This window comes from Astatotilapia calliptera, chromosome 5 (assembly GCF_964374335.1).
Source record: "Astatotilapia calliptera chromosome 5, fAstCal68.1, whole genome shotgun sequence".
NCBI lineage: Eukaryota > Metazoa > Chordata > Actinopteri > Cichliformes > Cichlidae > Astatotilapia > Astatotilapia calliptera.
The window spans coordinates 5,351,195-5,369,074 of record NC_137426.1 but is presented as its reverse complement, the minus strand read 5'-3'; the positions used below and the strand labels follow the sequence as shown (position 1 = coordinate 5,369,074).

General features: G+C 43.7%; 1 protein-coding gene across 1 annotated transcript; it reads right to left on the bottom strand.

Moving 5' to 3' along the window:
• ipo9 (importin 9) lies at window positions 1-16,105 on the bottom strand. Its single transcript, XM_026166833.2, has 24 exons — window positions 15,824-16,105; window positions 14,097-14,158; window positions 13,900-13,986; window positions 13,110-13,311; window positions 12,787-12,875; window positions 12,513-12,599; window positions 12,234-12,353; window positions 11,992-12,092; window positions 11,526-11,584; window positions 11,284-11,435; window positions 11,093-11,191; window positions 8,084-8,190; window positions 7,862-8,001; window positions 7,422-7,584; window positions 5,088-5,314; window positions 4,779-4,927; window positions 4,240-4,368; window positions 3,849-4,124; window positions 3,562-3,728; window positions 3,072-3,205; window positions 2,861-2,980; window positions 2,464-2,577; window positions 2,274-2,350; window positions 1-790 (listed from the first exon to the last, which is right to left on the bottom strand). Exons 1-24 carry the CDS (start codon window positions 15,969-15,971, stop codon window positions 680-682), a joined length of 3,120 nt encoding a protein of 1,039 aa, XP_026022618.2. The 5' UTR covers window positions 15,972-16,105; the 3' UTR covers window positions 1-679.
• Window positions 16,106-17,880: the final 1,775 nt, after the last annotated feature.

The following is a 17,880-nucleotide window of genomic DNA, read 5'->3' as shown; positions in this document are numbered from 1 at the left end:
TCATTCTGAAAATGTTGTCCTGCTGGGACTTTTATTTAGAAATGTTTTCATCCCAAACGCCAATGGGTACAAGGAAATGACAAGGCTGTGAATCACCATGGCAACAGTGTTAATTCCCAAATACCCACCGTACCCAGATACACGTCAGCGGGTCTGAAAGCGCTTCATTTCCTGTTGTCAACAGTCTGTTTTATGGAATATAAGGCCGCCAATGTTTCTCTCCCTCTCGAACATCCCGGTGTTTTGTTTTCCTTCAGTCCATGTGAAGTTCTCCTGGAAGTGTTTCTCTGTCTTGCACCTCACTCGTTTCGTTTGTACAGAAACACACACAAAAATAAACGGGCTAAATTACAAACAACACGTGGCGAAAAAGTCCGTACATACATCAAGGTTCAACCTTCTCGTCCAGTTTGAAGTTCCTTCAAAATGGTGAGACTCTCTTCGGGAACTGACCGGTGCAGTCGCTCACCTCGCCACGCTGCTCGTTTTAACAGAGTCCTTCATCCCATCACAAGAATGTAGTAACAGGAGAGCTATGGACACGTGCATGAGTCTCTTCCCACCCCATCCCCCTCCTCTTTTATCAACTTCTCTTTTTCTTTTGCTGTAAATTCATTGTGAGGGTCATGTGACGGGGCTGATGATGGAAGATGATGTGCTGGAGCTGCAGACGGCGGGGCTAGAGGCCTATAGACTGAAGGGTTTGTCTCTCGGCTTGGTTGAGGTGGCCTGAGAACATGCTGTAGCACGGCTGCTGGGCGAACTGTGTCAGGAAGTCTGTAAGGTAAGCCTGAAGAGGAGACAGAGGATACAGTGGAGGTAATCAGGTGGTAAATCCTGTGGGGAAAACAACTTAAACATTTCTTCAGCTTTAGCTCAAACATTCAGTTGGATTTGAGGATAAAGCGATCAGTTTTTGGTGTTGTGACTTTACACCCGCGATTCAAAGCATGAATGGTTCCGGCCGGTCTTTGTACCCACCTAAAAATAAATGGATGGTTTGTATTTAAGGATTCAGAAGATGGTCTCAGAGCTGTCACAGTGACTCTTTGTACAACCCAAACCTTGAACTTATCGTAATCACTGACAGGAAAAGCAGCACATTAGCATATTTTAAAAAGCCGGAACCAATAATGCACTTTTTCATGGAATTCAGTTTTAGTCAGCACTCACAGGGCTTATCAGCCTCATCTCAATTTACCCCGTTTACAGCAGCAGTTCAACACGAACCAGCCGGTAAACACCGTTGTTCCGACTAACATTATTAATGGCTCGGTTCCTCAATAGTACACAACTCGACCCAATGCCATGCATCCTGAAAAATGCTTGTTTACCAGCAGATGAAAGTGCAAATTGCGTGTCTCATCTCCAACATTAATCCAGCAGGCCATTTTATCCTAAAGCTCTGTTATAATTAGAGCGTCTTCTCATCTGATTTGACATTCTAGGGCAGAAAACGCTGGTAAACTCGCAGCAATGACCTTGGCCACTCTTAAGGGCTGCAGCCTCCCGGGCAGCTTATATATGAACATAATGTATTACAGTATGTCTGCTGGCATAATGGGTACAACCCAGTACTAGCAAGGTGACCTAATAAAGTGGCTGTTAAGTGCATAATACAGTCAATACATATTTCCCTTGTTAATACTTTGAATAGCTCACTATTGATACTCAAGATGGCAGTATAAGCTACAAACACGTGAGCAGAATATCTACACGGGTTGAAAGATGGGTAACAGAAAGGTAGTTCGTGAGGAGGTTTACTTATGTGCAACTGCTAAAAATCTATACATACACAGATATACTGTTGGCATCACTTAAGTAGATTTCAGCTACGGCCAAAAGAAAAGTACAGCACTGTAAATAGAGTTGTGTTAAATGAGGTTTAATTATCTCAAGCAGACATTTTCATTCATGAAATAGCAAAGATCCATGTTTTTATGCTTATGCATCAACCAGTGAAGATTAATCTGAGCAAGTCGATTGAACATTTAGTCTTCATTGATAGTTTATCAATGAAGACTAAATGTTCAATCTACATGATATTTGGCATAAATATCTAAATTATTGTTACTCATTCAAAGGGAACCAGCAGAAGTCTTTGACTTGTGTTTGACTAAGTGAAAGACAACAGAGAGGCCAATAAAATGTCAGAGGAAACCAGCTCCAGCAGTAAAAACACAGAAGCTGGCTTTCATATTATTATTCTCTGTCGCTCCACAGCTTCAACCAGTGTGTCCCACCCACGCTTAGATCTGAAGTAAGACACTTACCTGCAGGTCAATCTGATATATGGGGTCTTTCAAGGCATCTGGATCATCCTCATCGTCGTCCTCGTAATAATCATCATCTATAAAAATAACATTTTATTCGCTGAGGTGAAACAACGTTCTGTCATGAACACAGAGAGGGAGCTGCTCTTAGAAGAAATTAAGATGAAATCCAGTGAGGAGATACTGGTACCGTATTTGTTAGCGGCAATGAGATCAGAAAGGAGCTGCCCCGCCAGCCCTTCGTCCTCGTCATCATCATCCTCCACCTCGTCCTCCCCCTGGTCCTCCCACATACCACTGGAATCTAAGATGAGCAGAAATAACAGCTGGTTACTGAAAGGTCTGCTGTCCCAGCAATTCAATAGAACAACTGAACAAACTGCGATTTTTCAGTAAGTCAGAAGGCTTCACCTGCCCAACATGATGCACTTCTAGAGACCTGAGTCAACATCACATTTAGGAACTACAAATATAATTGAATAAACGAGTGCATTTGTAAAAGGACTGGAGCTCCCCCAACAGGCCTGTGTGGAGTTTCTGACTTCTGGTGACGGTGTACTGGGGTCCACGAGTACATACTGACTCACCTTGGCTCCAGTCTGCGGCGTTCGTCCTGCTGGCGTTTGCCTCGACTACAGTCGAAAGCTCGTTAATGATCAACTTAAAGATCTTCACCAGCAAAGGAATGTTGGTCCAACGCTCTGGATCTGTTCAATCGAAACATTTGCATTTTCTCATGATAAAACTTCTGCTTTCAGCAGTCTCTCTGTTCAAGTTCAAAATCATTTAGTGTCTTACTCTTTGCAGATTTGGAGCGTGTGCGGATGCCGTCGTCTGGACTGTAGATTTCTTCACCTTTCACCACAATGTCCTGGAGACGTTTATCATCAGTGTTGAGACTGTGCTGCAGCAGCTTGCAGAGAGCCACCGTGCTGCAGGAATTCAAGAGTACATTTGAATGGACACGTTCTTATACATCGCTTTTACACTCTGAAAATGCTTTATACAACATGCCTTGTTCACCCATTCATACAAGCACTTTTTTTTAAATGCACGAGTGCTTTCACCATGGTGTTCACTTCTTCAGATACAGTCCATAATAGACAAAGCTGAGAGTTTGTGTATTCAGGTTCTTAGTCAGATCCACCTTTCACTCATCCCAATCACTTTTAAAACAACACAGCCTGAACTCAAAGCTGAAGGTTTTCATGTTCTGACATGACGCATGTTCTTCCTTTCAGATCTTCTTTCACTGTAGGCCAAAGTAAAATCGTTGTAGTTTTCTTACCTGACCTTCCCCTCGTACTGCCCGTAGAAAAGGTGCTGCCTGCTCATCCACTCGGTCATGACGAACTCCAGGGCGGGTTTCCCTGTCGGTCCAGGCAGGCTGCACAAAAACTCCAGCAGAGGTTCCAGCTGAGAGTGAACCAGGTGGGCAAACACCATGATCAGAGACTGGAGAGGGAGGAGAAACAGGAGGTGGTTCAGATACCGGCATCCAGTGGAACTCAATTAAAATAAAGAAATTCAGCCTGCGGCCCTTCGGCAAAGCCATCAACCATCTTTCCTTCCTACCTGCATGACACTGAGGGTCTCGGCTTGCTGCATCTTGCTCAGAATCGCTCGGAGGATCTGATCCAGCTGCTCACCGAGCTCAGTTCCAGCCTGAGAGATTAAAGTGGACACCAACCTGCCCACGAAGGCGGCAGTGAACTCGGACGTCCGGGGATCCAGCAGCTGGTTGACCACCTGCATGACGTACCAAAGGCCGCTGTTTCCCTGGTCGTCCCGCCACTGGACAACCTGCTCGAGGGCGATGGAGACGTACGCCCGCAGACACTCACCGCCGTTCTGGAGAGAGGAGCGAAGTGATCAATGTGTTACACCACATGCTACATTTTACACAGTTAAAGTGACCACGTGTGACATAATTATTTCTGGACCTTTTCGTCTTTGTTTTGTTTACCTGCATTATCGCATTGTCATCAGTGCGCAGGGTGCACTGTGCCACCACAGGAAACGCTTGGCACACCAACAGCTCTGACAGAGGGGGTTTGGTGTTTCTGACAACTGTGGTCAGGATGTCAATGGACGTCTGCGACAGAGCAGGAGAACAGAAAGAGAAACCGATGTTTTCAGAAAGAATCATGATCTATCCTCAGCAATCGTCTCAGCTGGATGCAGAAAATGTCAAGTATTACATATTTAAAACACAAAAACCCCCCACAAAGGGCATTTTTGGCTTCCACTGATCCACATTTCTTGGGCCAGTTCTTGTTTTTGTTGGTCTGCACGCTGACTGAAGCAATACTTATGCCCACTGTTACATGAAGACTCTTACTTGTATACTTTTTCTTCTTTAAATGTGGCAAATGTCACTGTGCAATCATTTCAAATAAGTTATTTTGAACTAACATAATAAATTATTTTTTAAAAGCAGACTGACACACATTATTGCACCTCGTAATTCTCTGAACAGCTTTGTATATGCCACCTGGTACTTACAGCGCACAGTCCGGTGGGGATCTTGTCATGTGGAGCCTGCATGATGCTGATAAGCGTGGGGATGAGACGCATCTGCATGGGGCCCTGACAGCCTTCAATCTGTGCCAGTTCCTTAAAGATGTCCTGAGCCAGGGATGCCACCACAGGGTCTGAGGACACGAGGACACAAATCTTATCACACCATGTCCTCATCCGGGAAGCACTTTGCTTGGAAAAGGTGGTACAACTTAAGATTTTGCAATCAGGTGCTGATGACCAGAGCATGCTGGGAATTTAGTTCAACAGTCAAAGAAGGTGTGAGTCAAGTACCGTTGTTATATTTAAGGAAAATGGCAATGGTGAGGGGGCAGATCTTATTCTCGGCACTGGTGGTGAACGCCGGGTCAACGGTGCAGACGATGCACAGCGTCTCCATGACAAGCGTCAGCACTTCAGAGCTGAACTGGGCGGCCAGTTGAACCAGTCCATCTAGGATGCTGGGGAGGAAGGGCTGAATGACATGTGTGCTCTCCGACAGTTTCAGCTGATCACAGTACCTGGAGACATGAACACGCAGCATCCTTAATATTTTTATAACTTTATAGTCACTGCTTTGAGGTAACACCTTTTCATGTGGGACTGTTGGCTCTACTTCATGATCTGTTTCATATTTTAGTGATGGACAAAACTAACAAGCACAGAAACCATGAAACAACTCAAGTTCAGACGAGGAAAGGATATGATGCGAAAAACCTACGAAACATAAAACCCAACTGCACAGCTGCTGAAAGAAATTAACTTATCTGATTACCTGTTGAAATTTAGACGAGAAATCAATGTGTTTGGTAAAGTTAAGCATACAGCCACTAGTCGGTTATCTTAATATCACTTAAATAGTTTAACTAATTTATGTTGTGGCTGAGTAACTTCCTGAAGTCACTGATGATGGCATGGGAGACCCACACAGAGCAAGATGCTTGAAAGTAGGGCTGGGCCATATTATACCGTTCACGGTAATACCGGTATAATGTTAGGCAACGATAGGAAAATGAAATATCGCGATAGAATGGGAGTAAAACGCGCATGCGCAGTGCCTTTGTGTTCATACGCACATGGCCGATTGTTGAGTGAAACAGATGAACCAGAATTGGTTTGTAAAAATGGTGCAACTTCAGTGATGTGGAACTGGTTTGGTGTTTGTCCGTCAGATACACGACAAAGCACATTTTTTTGCAGAACATGCAAGCGGCCGTCGTTATTGTCGTATTTGTCGGACTAAGATGCTCTTAAATCTGGGAGTAATCTGGGTCCTAAACTCCGTAATCTTCAGGTCAAACGAACACTGCAGCATCACTGGAAACTGTCTAAATTCTTTCATCTTTAATAAAACGATCAGCATTGCTGCTTTACCAGGTGTAACTATGAAGTTTAACTTCCAGGCATCCATGAAAACAAAATTTATTACATTTAATGGAGTTAGAAGTTAGCAGGAAGCTAGCGGAAGTTAGCTCGCTAGTTTCGCTAGTTACCTAAGCATGATATTGCATGTTCAGAGATTTCTGAAAAAATTCAAACGTACAGCTCTGCTATCACTTCCAACATAAATGAAGACAGGAAACTAAACAGCAGTGACGTTTGTAGGGTTACTGAAGTTGGGCTAGCTGGTATATAATGATGTGCTACGTGATCGCTAGCGACACAGCTATGTTAGCATAACATAAACAGTGAAGCTGGAGGACGAACACTAACACTTTTCCACTTATAAAAGTTAACGTGAAGGTTCCTCATGGTTAGAGACAAATGCAATCGCATGGCAGGATGCTGTAAACGCACCAAACTTCAGTCAGGAGAACAACTGAGATAATCCATCCACAATATGAGGTTAGTCATTAATATACTGCAACAACATGGGAATAGAGCAGCTGCAGAGAATTCAACATTAATGAATCAATGGTACAGAAGTGGAGGAAGCAAGAAGAATGAGTTTAATAAAGTTTGATTTATCTGACTGCTTTGTTTCGCTTAATGTGTTTTATAATCCCGTGCACCTTATGGTCCGAAAAATACGTACTGCACACTGCAGTTTAATGTTGCAAAGCACCTCTTTTTAACTTCAGTGGATATTATACATGGTTATGCTCAGGATATGTCAGCCCATTTCTACTGGAAATGCCTTTTAGTTAAATTTTCAGCAAGGAATTTGCATTTGCACTGTTACATTTTTATAAAGCTTTAATGTACATAAAAACCAGCTTCTTGTTTAAGTGAAAATAAATGGAAGGTTGTCTTTTTGCGCTAGTAATGTTGTGGAGTTGTATTTTGTCTCGCATCAATTATATCGTCAGTTATATCGTTATCGCAAATTTTCAAATATATATCGTGATAAATATTTTTGGCCATATCGCCCTGCTCTACTTGAAAGTGGACATTTAGAGGTTCCTTTAGAAATCTTTTATGAGATTCGGACAAGTCTAGGATAGTGGTTTTCCTTCTGTTCCCAGGTTTTGTGCAAATCTGAGATACCTGCCTGCTTTTTTAAACAGCTCCCGAATGTAACAGGCTACAACCTGTACCGTGGACCAAGACAAAGTTGCTCAATCACAAAATAAAAGGATGGTTTTCTTTTGGCGGTGACCTGGTTACAATTATGAACGGCTAGCTCACCCCCAGATGGCCCTGACCGCGGAGATGCGGAGAGAAGGCGGCCGGCAGTCATGGAGGGCGCTGACTGTGACCTGGAGAAACTGCTGGATGACCTCGGGAGACATGGCGGCTGTAAAGCGACTGGCCGCCCACAGAGCACGACCGAGAAGGAAGGGAGACGCCGCTGGGAAAGAAAAAACAAGCAAGATGAGGTGAGAAACATAAAGAGTGAAATAACCGTTTTCACGTTTCATTGCAGTTTGACGGCTTTGACGTGTTAAAAAAACCTAAAATATTAAAATGCAGTCTTTTATAGTTTATGGGGGAATTTCACGGCTTGTTAGATCATTCGAGGTCAGAGATATAACAAAGGACTCAAAGTTAGTTCTCGTCAGAAGTTCCACGCTCTTGCAGAAAAAACTCAGGAGCTTTGTTCCTGTTTTTCTGCTGACCGGACTCACCCGTCAGGTTGAGATCACCCAGGACAACGCCGGCCAAAAAACCGTGCATGTCAAACTGGATGCGGCCATTTTTCACGTTCTCTGTGATGATGGTCTTGACTGAGCCGAGGGCCAACATACAGGCCTCGTGGATCTTCCACCTGTTTTAAAATAAAAGCAACATAAGGAACAGAAAGCGAAAACATAGAAAGCCAGACTGGCTGTGACCGAGTCTGCCCTCACCAGTGCTCATTGCCACCGTTTTTAGCCTGCTCTGCCTCCTGGAAGTGTCTGGTTGCAGCTGCTGCCAGCGCTGCTGCGCTCTCATTCTGAAACTCTGCAGCGACGGCCTGCAAAAAGAGGTCAAAGGTTACCGTCATGATACACCTGATCAGGGCGAACCCCAGGCTGAAAAGCGAGATCATGAGCAAGTACGACTTTGACACCACAACAAACTTCTGGATGTGTTTGACTGCACAGATCTAACCTCTTCTATCATAACACTGCATGAAACACACACAGTGTATAGTGAAAACAAAAACAAAACTGTTCCCATTTCTTTCACAGCTTTAAAATCTGCCTCCAGTGTCCGTGGAGGTTGTGTGTGTGTGTGTGTGTGTGTAGGAGAAGAAAAAGCAGAGCCAAGAGGATTATTTCCCTCAGTCTAAATACAGCTGCCTGGCAGACACGCACATCCTCATGTTCTCTGCTTTACAGCCTCAGATAAGTTCGACTTCTTGTAATTCTTTTTCATTTTATATAAATAATAACTGAAAGTTGTAAGATAAAACCTGCAAACTTATTGAAATACCTCTCTATAACCATCTTGGAACTGAAATGGCTCAAGTCAGTCAAACTAAACTAGATCAAGGAGGCTGTTAATTTACAAAAAAAAGTGCCTCTGTGTTTAAAAGCAGGCGTCATCTGTCAGCCAATTAAATAACAGCTCTCATACCTGAGACCTTTATCCAATAAGATTGCTTTACCTAAGCAGTAGGGGTGCAACAATACTCGTATTGATATTGAACCGTTCGATACAGTGCTTTCGGTCGTATGCATATGTATGAACAATACAATTTTTTTTATTTATTTTATCAACTTTTCATCTGACGATGCTGTCTGTGCTGAGCGCTAAGTGGATCTGCGTTCCACTACTCCGCCTAGGCTGCACTGTCGAGTGCAGATCCACTGAGCGCAGCGCAAGCTAGCAAGACAGAAGCTAAGCTCGTTGCAACATGGCAAATTGAACCTCCCCCACCCTCATTCAGATCTGGCCTTTGGAACTATTTTGGTTTTCATGTGAAGTATGACCCTGAAGGTCAGTGTTGGGGAGTAACGGAATACATGTACCGCCGTTACGTATTTAAAATACAAAATATGAGTAACTGTATTCCGTTACAGTTACCGTTTAAAAAGGTGGTATTTAGAATACAGATACTGTGTTGAAATAAATGGATTACACGGCAGTACTTTCCTGTTTCATATCGTGGCGGGTCAGGACTGTTTGGGTTTTGTTTGACAGCTATGTTCTGTTGTTCCAGGTGGCAGCGTTACGGTTGCCATGGTTACAGGGTGACGCTCTCTCTCTGCGTGTTTCCTGGGTGAGAGAGTGCCTTTTGTTGTTGTTGTTGTTGTGCTAAGCTAACAGGCAGAATGCTACAAGCATAGCTCTAAAGCAGGGGTGCCCAATCCCGGTCCTCGAGAGCTACCGTCCTGCAGCTTTTAGATGCATCCTTGTTCCCACACACCCGAATCAAATGAATGGCTTGTTATCAGGCCTTTGCCAAACATGATGGCATGCTGAAGAGGTAATCAAACCATTTGATTCAGCTGTGTTGGATTAGGGATGCATCTAAAAGCTGCAGGATAGTAGCTCTCGAGGACTGGGATTGGGCAGCCCTGCTCTAAAGAATGTAGCATCATGGGCAGTGTAGTCCGTGCTGCAGGGAGAATGGACTGTCATACCCGTTATGTGTCTGTGAGCGCGAGGAGGGAGAAAAAAAGCGAGTGGAAAGGTACGAGTTGTCATCGAGCAAAAACGGGAGCTGGAAGCATGTAAATATAATAATAGCCACTGCAGCCAAGAAGAGTGCCTGACGAGCCCAGTTGTAAGTAAGCTATTAAGACTCGACTGTACACCGTGTTCGTGTTTTCCTCCGAAACAATAAGTTCCGTTGGAGCAGTCTTTCAACGCCTCTCTCTGTCTCTCACAAGCAAAGTTGACCCCCCCAACAAAGTAAAGCTATTTTTCAGCTACGAGCCCGACAGGGACCCCGACGTATTAGTCAGAGGTCCCTTTACTACAGCTCGGAGTCGCGGACCTTCAGTAATAGTAATAAATCACACAGCAATAGTACATTCACGTAGTTGTAAACAGCATGATAATATATTAAGTAATCCAAAGTATTCAGAATACGTTACTGTCATTGAGTAAAGTAACGGAATACGTTACAGAATACATTTTGGGGCATGTATTCTGTATTCTGTAATGGAATACATTTTAAAAGTAACCTTCCCAACACTGCTGATGGTAAGCGTGTCATGGACAAAAATAAAACAGTATGTTGGATGTGCCACGCAATGCTCAATTGTTGGGAACTAGTGCGTTAGCGCAGTTAGCTTGTTAACGTATTGACGCCGTCCAGCCCCATGCACGGGGCGATCCGCGGTAGCTCGTTAACGGAGATCTGCCGCGTTATGGCGTTAAGGTCATTTCAACGAGATTAACGCTGACAGCACTAGTGGGAACACAACGAATATGACTGTAGATTTACGCCGACAGCATCCTAGTGCAAAGACAAGTGGAAGCAGAGAAAAACAACAAGCACACATGCTACAAACTTTACCCGAGTCATTTAGACAGCCATTAGCACATGATTCTCCTTATGGGGACCTGATATGTTTAATATGCTGCTGAGAATATAGCCCAGAAGAAGCGGATAGTATAGCTTTTATTTTGGAAAGAGCCATTTCTCTGTAATAAACTCTCTTTTCCAAAGACGAATGATTTCTCGATCAGATAGATTTATTTTTTTTATTTTGTTGTTTCAGCAACATTAAATTTAAAAACTGTACTTTGAGTTAAAATATATATTTATAATTTTAATAAATTACAAATTTAAAAGGCATGAACATTTTTTTTGCATCGAAAAAAATATCGAACCGTGACACCAAAGTATTGAACCAAACCGGGAATTTTGTGTATCGTTGCACTCCTACTAAGCAGTGATACTTTTTTTGTTGTTCTCTCACCAGCAGCAGGTCCTGAGCAGAGATCCTGACAGAGTAGGAGAAGGTGTCATCATCCTCGTCCTCCACAAACTGCTGCGGGTTAGCTGTCCACACTTTGATCTGAAGAGAAACAACACAAATATACTTAGTTTTTTCTTTTTTACTTCCACCTACACGTGCATCTTCTACCAGATGTTGCAGTCGTTTCTCACCTGGTCCTCAGTGATCTGCATGTACAGGATGATGTAATAGATGAGTTCAGGCAGCGCCTTCCTCACCGTGCTCTTCAACTTGTTGTTCTCCAGCAGCGTGTGGACAAACTCAAAGATGCTGAACACCAAATTCTCAAAGCCCAAAACCTCACCTGCAAAAACACAAGCAACCAAATAAATAAATAAGTGGATAACAATATTAATAACCATGTGTAACACAGCAAGACTTGAATTCTGCTCACCGTCTGAGTCTACTGGGTCGTCCACTTCCTCTGTGTAGTTCACTTCTGTTCTCACATAAGTGAAGATCTGGTTAAGGATCAATGCACTCACAAAAACGTTTTTCTCTCATTAATGGCTGTAAATTTAATTATTATATGAGATGACCCTATACAGACAGCTTGTCTGTGAAGTCCATTACCTTGTCACACCCCAGTGCTTCTTTAAGTATGTCAAAGGAGGTTTTGATCCTGCTGAGTAAGCAGGTGATTTCCATACATTAAAAACTGCGACAGTAATGTGGATTAGTGGTTTAGAGAAACTGTCAAATAAACAAGAGATCACAAGTCACAGCAAATGACCTGTCTGTCTGCAAGATGCCCAAAAGGAAGTCAAACCTCGAGGTAAGAAGTGTTCAGCCCCAAAACAAATGCTCTTCAAACGATTGCTGGGAGCGAGGAAACAGCTAATACATAGGTGACAGGATATAAAGCTGCGCTTTCAGTCAGTGTATTCCACACAATGGGTAATATCTGCTGCATGGAGGACACCATGGGTTTGGGGAAGTTCTTTACCAATGCTGTCACTGCCTGTGAGACGAATAAGCAAAGAAAACAAGGATTTGAACCCTGGAAAGTAGCCACAGACAAAAAGAAAACTAAAAGACTGACTTAACGTTTGCAGATCATAATCAGTCCGACAAAAGGGTCCAAGTGCACAGAGTTTCTCACCTTGAGGACTTCCATCTTGAGGCCGCTATCAGACGTGGGCCCATCGGGCATCTGCAGGGCTTGGACAAACGCTTCTGTGAACTGCTGCACCACAGGGAAGATCAACGCTTTGGCTGCACCCTACACCCAGGTCAATAAGAACGATTATTAAAAAACACAGCAACAGCGACTCAGGTCTATACCTTCCACTTTAATGCAGATATAAAAGTGATGCATGAGTAGAAGCCTTTTTGAAAGGCCATCAACTTAAAACTGAAACGTTTGCTGACCCCGCCTCACCTTTTCAAGCTCTTCAATAGCACAGATCAGGTTGGCACAGGTGGTGAATATCTCCACTGCTCTGGAGCGAGTACGAATACTGTAAACCTGCAAAAGTGAAAACAGTTCAGGGAGGCGATCCATGCCGGTGTATCACACAAATGCAATGTGCAGTCATTAATGGCAGTCACAGAAAACAGGACTGTTCAGACTGACAGCTGTAAAATGTGTGCCTGCATCCACAGAGGCTCAATACTGATAGAGATAAGGAGCACATAAGGAGATATAGGAGTACCTCTGCCATGGAAAAGATCTTATACATCTCTGGTAAGATGACTGGAGCCACTAGCGGCATCTGGGTGTCTGTCACCTCTCGAGTAAACTCTGCAAAAAAAAAAGAAGTTGTAAACTAAAGACTCTGAAAAATGGAAATGCATAAAGCTAATCTTCAAGAACTTAGCTGTAGTCTAAGCTAAAAAAACAACAAAAAAAACTCAACTGCTCCTGAGATCACAGTCACTTTAAGCGTTGACTTCCAAAACGGATCAAATGTTTGTGCAACCTTTAAAATTCCCCAAGCAGATAGACTTATTGTGTTATTTATATGTTACTACATACCCGTGAGCACCCTCATGGCCCCGTGCACGGCATTAACGTCTCCGCTGACCAGCATCTCCATCAGGAGGGTGAAGAGCTGCGGCCACGCCTCAGGCCAGTCCCAGTGGGCGATGGCCGACACGGCGTACGCAACACTGGAGCGGACTTTGCTGATGGACTCCCGCAGACCGCTGGGCAGCAGCTCCCTAATGGCGGCTTTCGCCTGGAGGGGAACAACAAAAGTCCGACTCGCTTTGGCTTCAATCGTGTAACAGGGGTGTAGAGTTGGGTGATCTGCCCCTCCGCTCCCTCACTCTGACCACTGATTATACTTACTAATAATCAGACATAGGTCACTTTTACAATTACTTTCCTTCTTTGAGACGAGGCTGGATACCGAAGGCTGTTCTTAAAAAGGGCAAATTAAATACCACTGCAGGATTTATAAGCATTGCTTCTTCTCAATTATGGATAAGTTATTATACTTCTCTGAGCGGGCAGCCACCTCTCAGATACTACAGCACCATGTGGCCTACAGAGTGAGTCCCTGCTGTAAGTGACAATGTCTTTACCCCCCTCAGTAATGATGAATCATCCTTTTGCCATTGCACTGTTGGAACAATACTAGCAGTGCCTGAAGCAGAGCGTTTTTGGTTTTTAATACATCTGAAAGCAGGCCTAAAACATGGTTTTTCTTCACTGTCATAATGCGTGAGAAATGATGTAGCTAAAGTTTGAATTTGCAACATAATTAAAAGTGTTTGAGATGCCTGAACATGCTTCCTGAGACTGAGGATGAAGCAGGGTTTACCTGATCTGTGGTTTCAGGAGGCCTGAACTTCTCCGATTGGGAACACCAGTGAGTCTCCACATACTGCTTCAGGATGACGGATGCCAACTGTAAACACAGCCAACCACACAAACAAGAAAATGATGAGGAACAACAGAAAAAGTGGTGTTTGTTGTAAAGGTTCATTTTTTTTCTTTTTCAGTTTCTCTCCTGCTCACCTGACGAATGGCAAGTGCTCCCTGAGGGTCGACTGTGAGTTCTGCCAGGTGGACGCCAAACTCTGCAATGTGAACAAATCAGCAAGGACAACAGGATATAAATACACAACTAAATGCATATCAGCTCGCTTAGAGCATGATGAATATAGAAAAAGCCAAATGTGGATGTATAAATACTGAATTTATAAATGAGGTTTTTGCTAATCCTACACATTTCCATTATTAATTTTCACTATGGTTTAAAGAGCCTGGCAAAATATGAAAATATGCATCCTTCAGCAGCAACAGGATGACAAGGGATCAGTGTGTGACATTAAGTAAGAGACATGAGACACACCATACAGGCAGAGGGAAAAAACTCGAGCGGAGCATGCTTTAGTCTGAACATGGCATGCAGGGTGCCAAAGACATCAGGGTGACATCAGGCGCCAGAAGACAATGTTAGTGCTGACAATCCCATAGCGCGGCTGCCTTAGAGCGGGGCCAGCGGAAAGGGTCGGCTCGCTGCGATACTGCAGTACAGCCGACATCAGTGCGCACAATTAGCCTTTCACCAGCAGCACGAGGACTGCAGGACAAACAATGGGAGGTCTAGCAGAGTCAGAGCTACACCCCCCTGGCTACAGTATCCATCTGTCCAAATTTTACTAAAAATCAGACAGAAAGTGTCTTTTTATTTCTCTATCAAAAAAAGAAGAAAAGTAATCAAGTCTTAAAACTTTGCCAACAGATGAACTGCATAAAGCAACACCACAAGATTACTTCAGGATCTACGTTAACATGTTCTAAGTACAAGCATCACTACTACTTTCTTTTCCCCCCTCATTAATACAATTCTGACACACATTCTGTGACTTTGATGGTTTCCTCCTACACTGAAGCCTCAGACTTTTCCCACTCCATATGAAACACTAACAGCTCTTTCATTGGCCATCCTGTGTGTACTGCCCTCCCTGCTGGTCCTGATGGTGCAGGAAGCTGGAAGTCTGGGAGAAGCCCCTGCCCCCCGGGGACACATCTTCGCGGGGAAAAAAAAAACAATCTGTCAGTAAGGCATTCAATTGTTAGCATAGTGACGGCGCAATTAATGAATGTTTAATATTAGGCAGGCGGCGAATCCGCTATTGTCCGGGCGGTCAAACAGCGGATTTTGGAGTTTGCATGAACGTGACCAAAGTAGCTGCTCTCAAAAAAGGAGAGAGACAGAAAAAAGTGGTAATATTTTTTATCAAGATGTTCACGCGCACCTGGCTGAAAAGACCACGCGACTCTTGTCTTTCCCTTTGGTTTACTGACGCAGATGTTGAACCCAGAGTCGATCCCGCCGCCGTGCTGCTGAGGCCGGGGTGTACACAGCTCCCATGTGCTTCATCAAACTTGGTAACTAGGTCCGAGCTACTGACCACACTTGTGACACATCCGGCTGTCCGAACCGATCGCCTGAGCAAAGCAACCGGCCAGTCTCGAACCCCAATCGAAGATCATCATCATTATTATCTTAATCATCACCAACTCCTGGAAATGTGGCCTAATGTTTGCTCCGGGGAGCCAGGACAGTCGCTCAGCTAACGTAATGACTGCTAGCTTAGTCACAAAGTTAGCCCCAATAACGGCGGCCGTCAGCTGTTCGCGCACTGGGCGCGAAGCGGAGGCCCCCGTGCTGTTAATAAGCGACAACACCCCGGTTAACTTCTCAAAGCGCTGTTCAGACCCCGGCTGCCACTCACCCTCTGTCACTTCCAGCACTTTGATCTGCTCCTCCGCGGCGGCGCGCACTTCTTGGACCGGGGACAGGATGGCCGTCAGCGTCTCGATCAGAGCCTCTTTAAGTCCCTGCTGGACCGAACCGGGCCGAACGCTACCCGCTGCACTCATGCCTGCTGTGTTTTCACCCGCAGCCCGCTACAGTCAGTCTACCAGCAGCTGTAGCACCACCACCCGGGGAGGAGCGACGAGCCACGGCCACAGAGGCGAAGCGCGCCAATGCATGGAAACGCGGAGGCGGGGTTTTTGCGGGAGGAAGTGTGTTTGTCGTCCGGTTAGGCCCACGTGTTTTTCTCCCTTTGTTTTTGTTTTTATATTTTAGCGCCCTCTGGTGGAGCGGAGGAAATTTATGATTTTGAGCTCAGGTAAATAATAATAATAATTATTATAATAATAATAATAATTATTATTATTATTATTATACTAGTTGTAGTACTGCGTATAGTAGAGCTCTCATAGTAAAGGCTATATTAAAGATTTTGTGTTATTGCAGGCATGGTTCATGGAAACTTAGATAGTGAGATCCACTGTGATGTATGGTAAGGAGACGGTGGCACACTAACATGAAGACAGGAGGCTGGAGGTGCCAGTTGAAGATGTTGACAATTTCATTGGGAGTGGCCAGGATAATTAGATGAGTTAATCAGATTGATAGTTCAGGTTGAACAGTTTGGAGACAAAGTTAGTTTGGACATGTGCTGAGGAAGGATAGTGGACAGAGTCGAGAAGGACATGCAGAGGAAAGTTGGGGTGAGAGCCAGAGGCAGATGATCTGCTGTGGCATAACAGTTTCTATGCGCTATACGGCATATGTAGCTCTCCAGAAGACTGGTAACATGTCCTGGGTGTACCCCACCTGGCCCCATGACAGAAGTGGAAATGGATGGATGGAGTTATATATATTTATATTTGTCTCGCCATATAAAGAGGTCAAAGTAACCGTAGCCTAACCTTAAGTGTGAACAACTTGCAAAATCTTGGAGGAATCTGAGCTACCAGCTTCACCATATAATCCTACAGCGAAACAGTGTGTGCAATTTGCAAGGCTGTTACATTTACATCCCTAATACTTTCCCTTCACACTGTTAATCATAAAATGTGTGGCGGTTTGGATGTCTGAATATAAAAATCTTGTGTTATTATTCACTGCTCTAAGATGTACAACATACAGGAAAAATGACTTATGGAAAACTAGCAAATATTGTAGAAACTCAATTACAAAATATAATTTTTTTCTTGTAAAATCCCCACTCGTATGTGACTTTGGCAAATATGTAAATATAAAAAGCATAAAAAAAGTATCAAAACTAACCATACGCTCTGTTGCCAGTTATGAGGTATACCTTGGTAAAAGCAATAGTCCATGGACCTGGAAACCAATGTCCCAAACTAAAGAAGGGACATTGGTTTCCAGGCCTATAATTATATACTTACAGAAAATCCATTAAATGTGGTGCTCCTCAAGGCTCCATCTTAGGTCCTCTTTTATTCCCTTTTCTCTCTCGTTACATGTTACTCTTTGGCTACATCTCTCGAAAAGAGAATATTTATTATTGCCAACATGTGGATCTGCCACGCTGCCACATTAGTCGATAATGCCATGAAACGTTTGACTTATGCTGTATGAAGAAAATCTTTGACTTTTTGGGATGATCGCAAATCACAGATTTAATTTATTTATCATTTGCTTTTAAAGAACTCCATGGATCAGCCAGCACCACAATATAGAACAATAGTTCTAATACCATACTGTGGCTCTAGGTCACTGAGGTCCTCCTCCAAACTTCTTTCAGACCCCAGCTCTTGACTAAGAACCAAAGTTGACAAGACTTTGCAGGGCTCATCCAGAAAGCAGCAATCATTTCTTGAAATTCACCTTTTAGTCAAGTCTGAGGTGCCTCGTAGTTTCTGTCAAGTCCATTGTGAACATGCTGCTCTTTCACTTGTTCTATATTTTCGTATTTGTAGAATTGATTTTCTTTTAATAATTTTTACCTTGAGTTTTTTTTAATTAAAATGA

What these genes read in the sequence shown, in the direction of transcription:
- ipo9 (XM_026166833.2), bottom strand. Translation starts at nt 15,971, where the DNA reads ATGAGTGCAGCGGGTAGCGTTCGGCCCGGTTCGGTCCAGCAGGGACTT. An exon ending in AGACCCTCAGTGTCATGCAG is followed by an intron (nt 3,729 to 3,848) that starts GTAGGAAGGAAA and finishes CTCCCTCTCCAG; the next exon opens with TCTCTGATCATGGTGTTTGC. An exon ending in CATTGCCGCTAACAAATACG is followed by an intron (nt 2,351 to 2,463) that starts GTACCAGTATCT and finishes TTATTTTTATAG; the next exon opens with ATGATGATTATTACGAGGAC.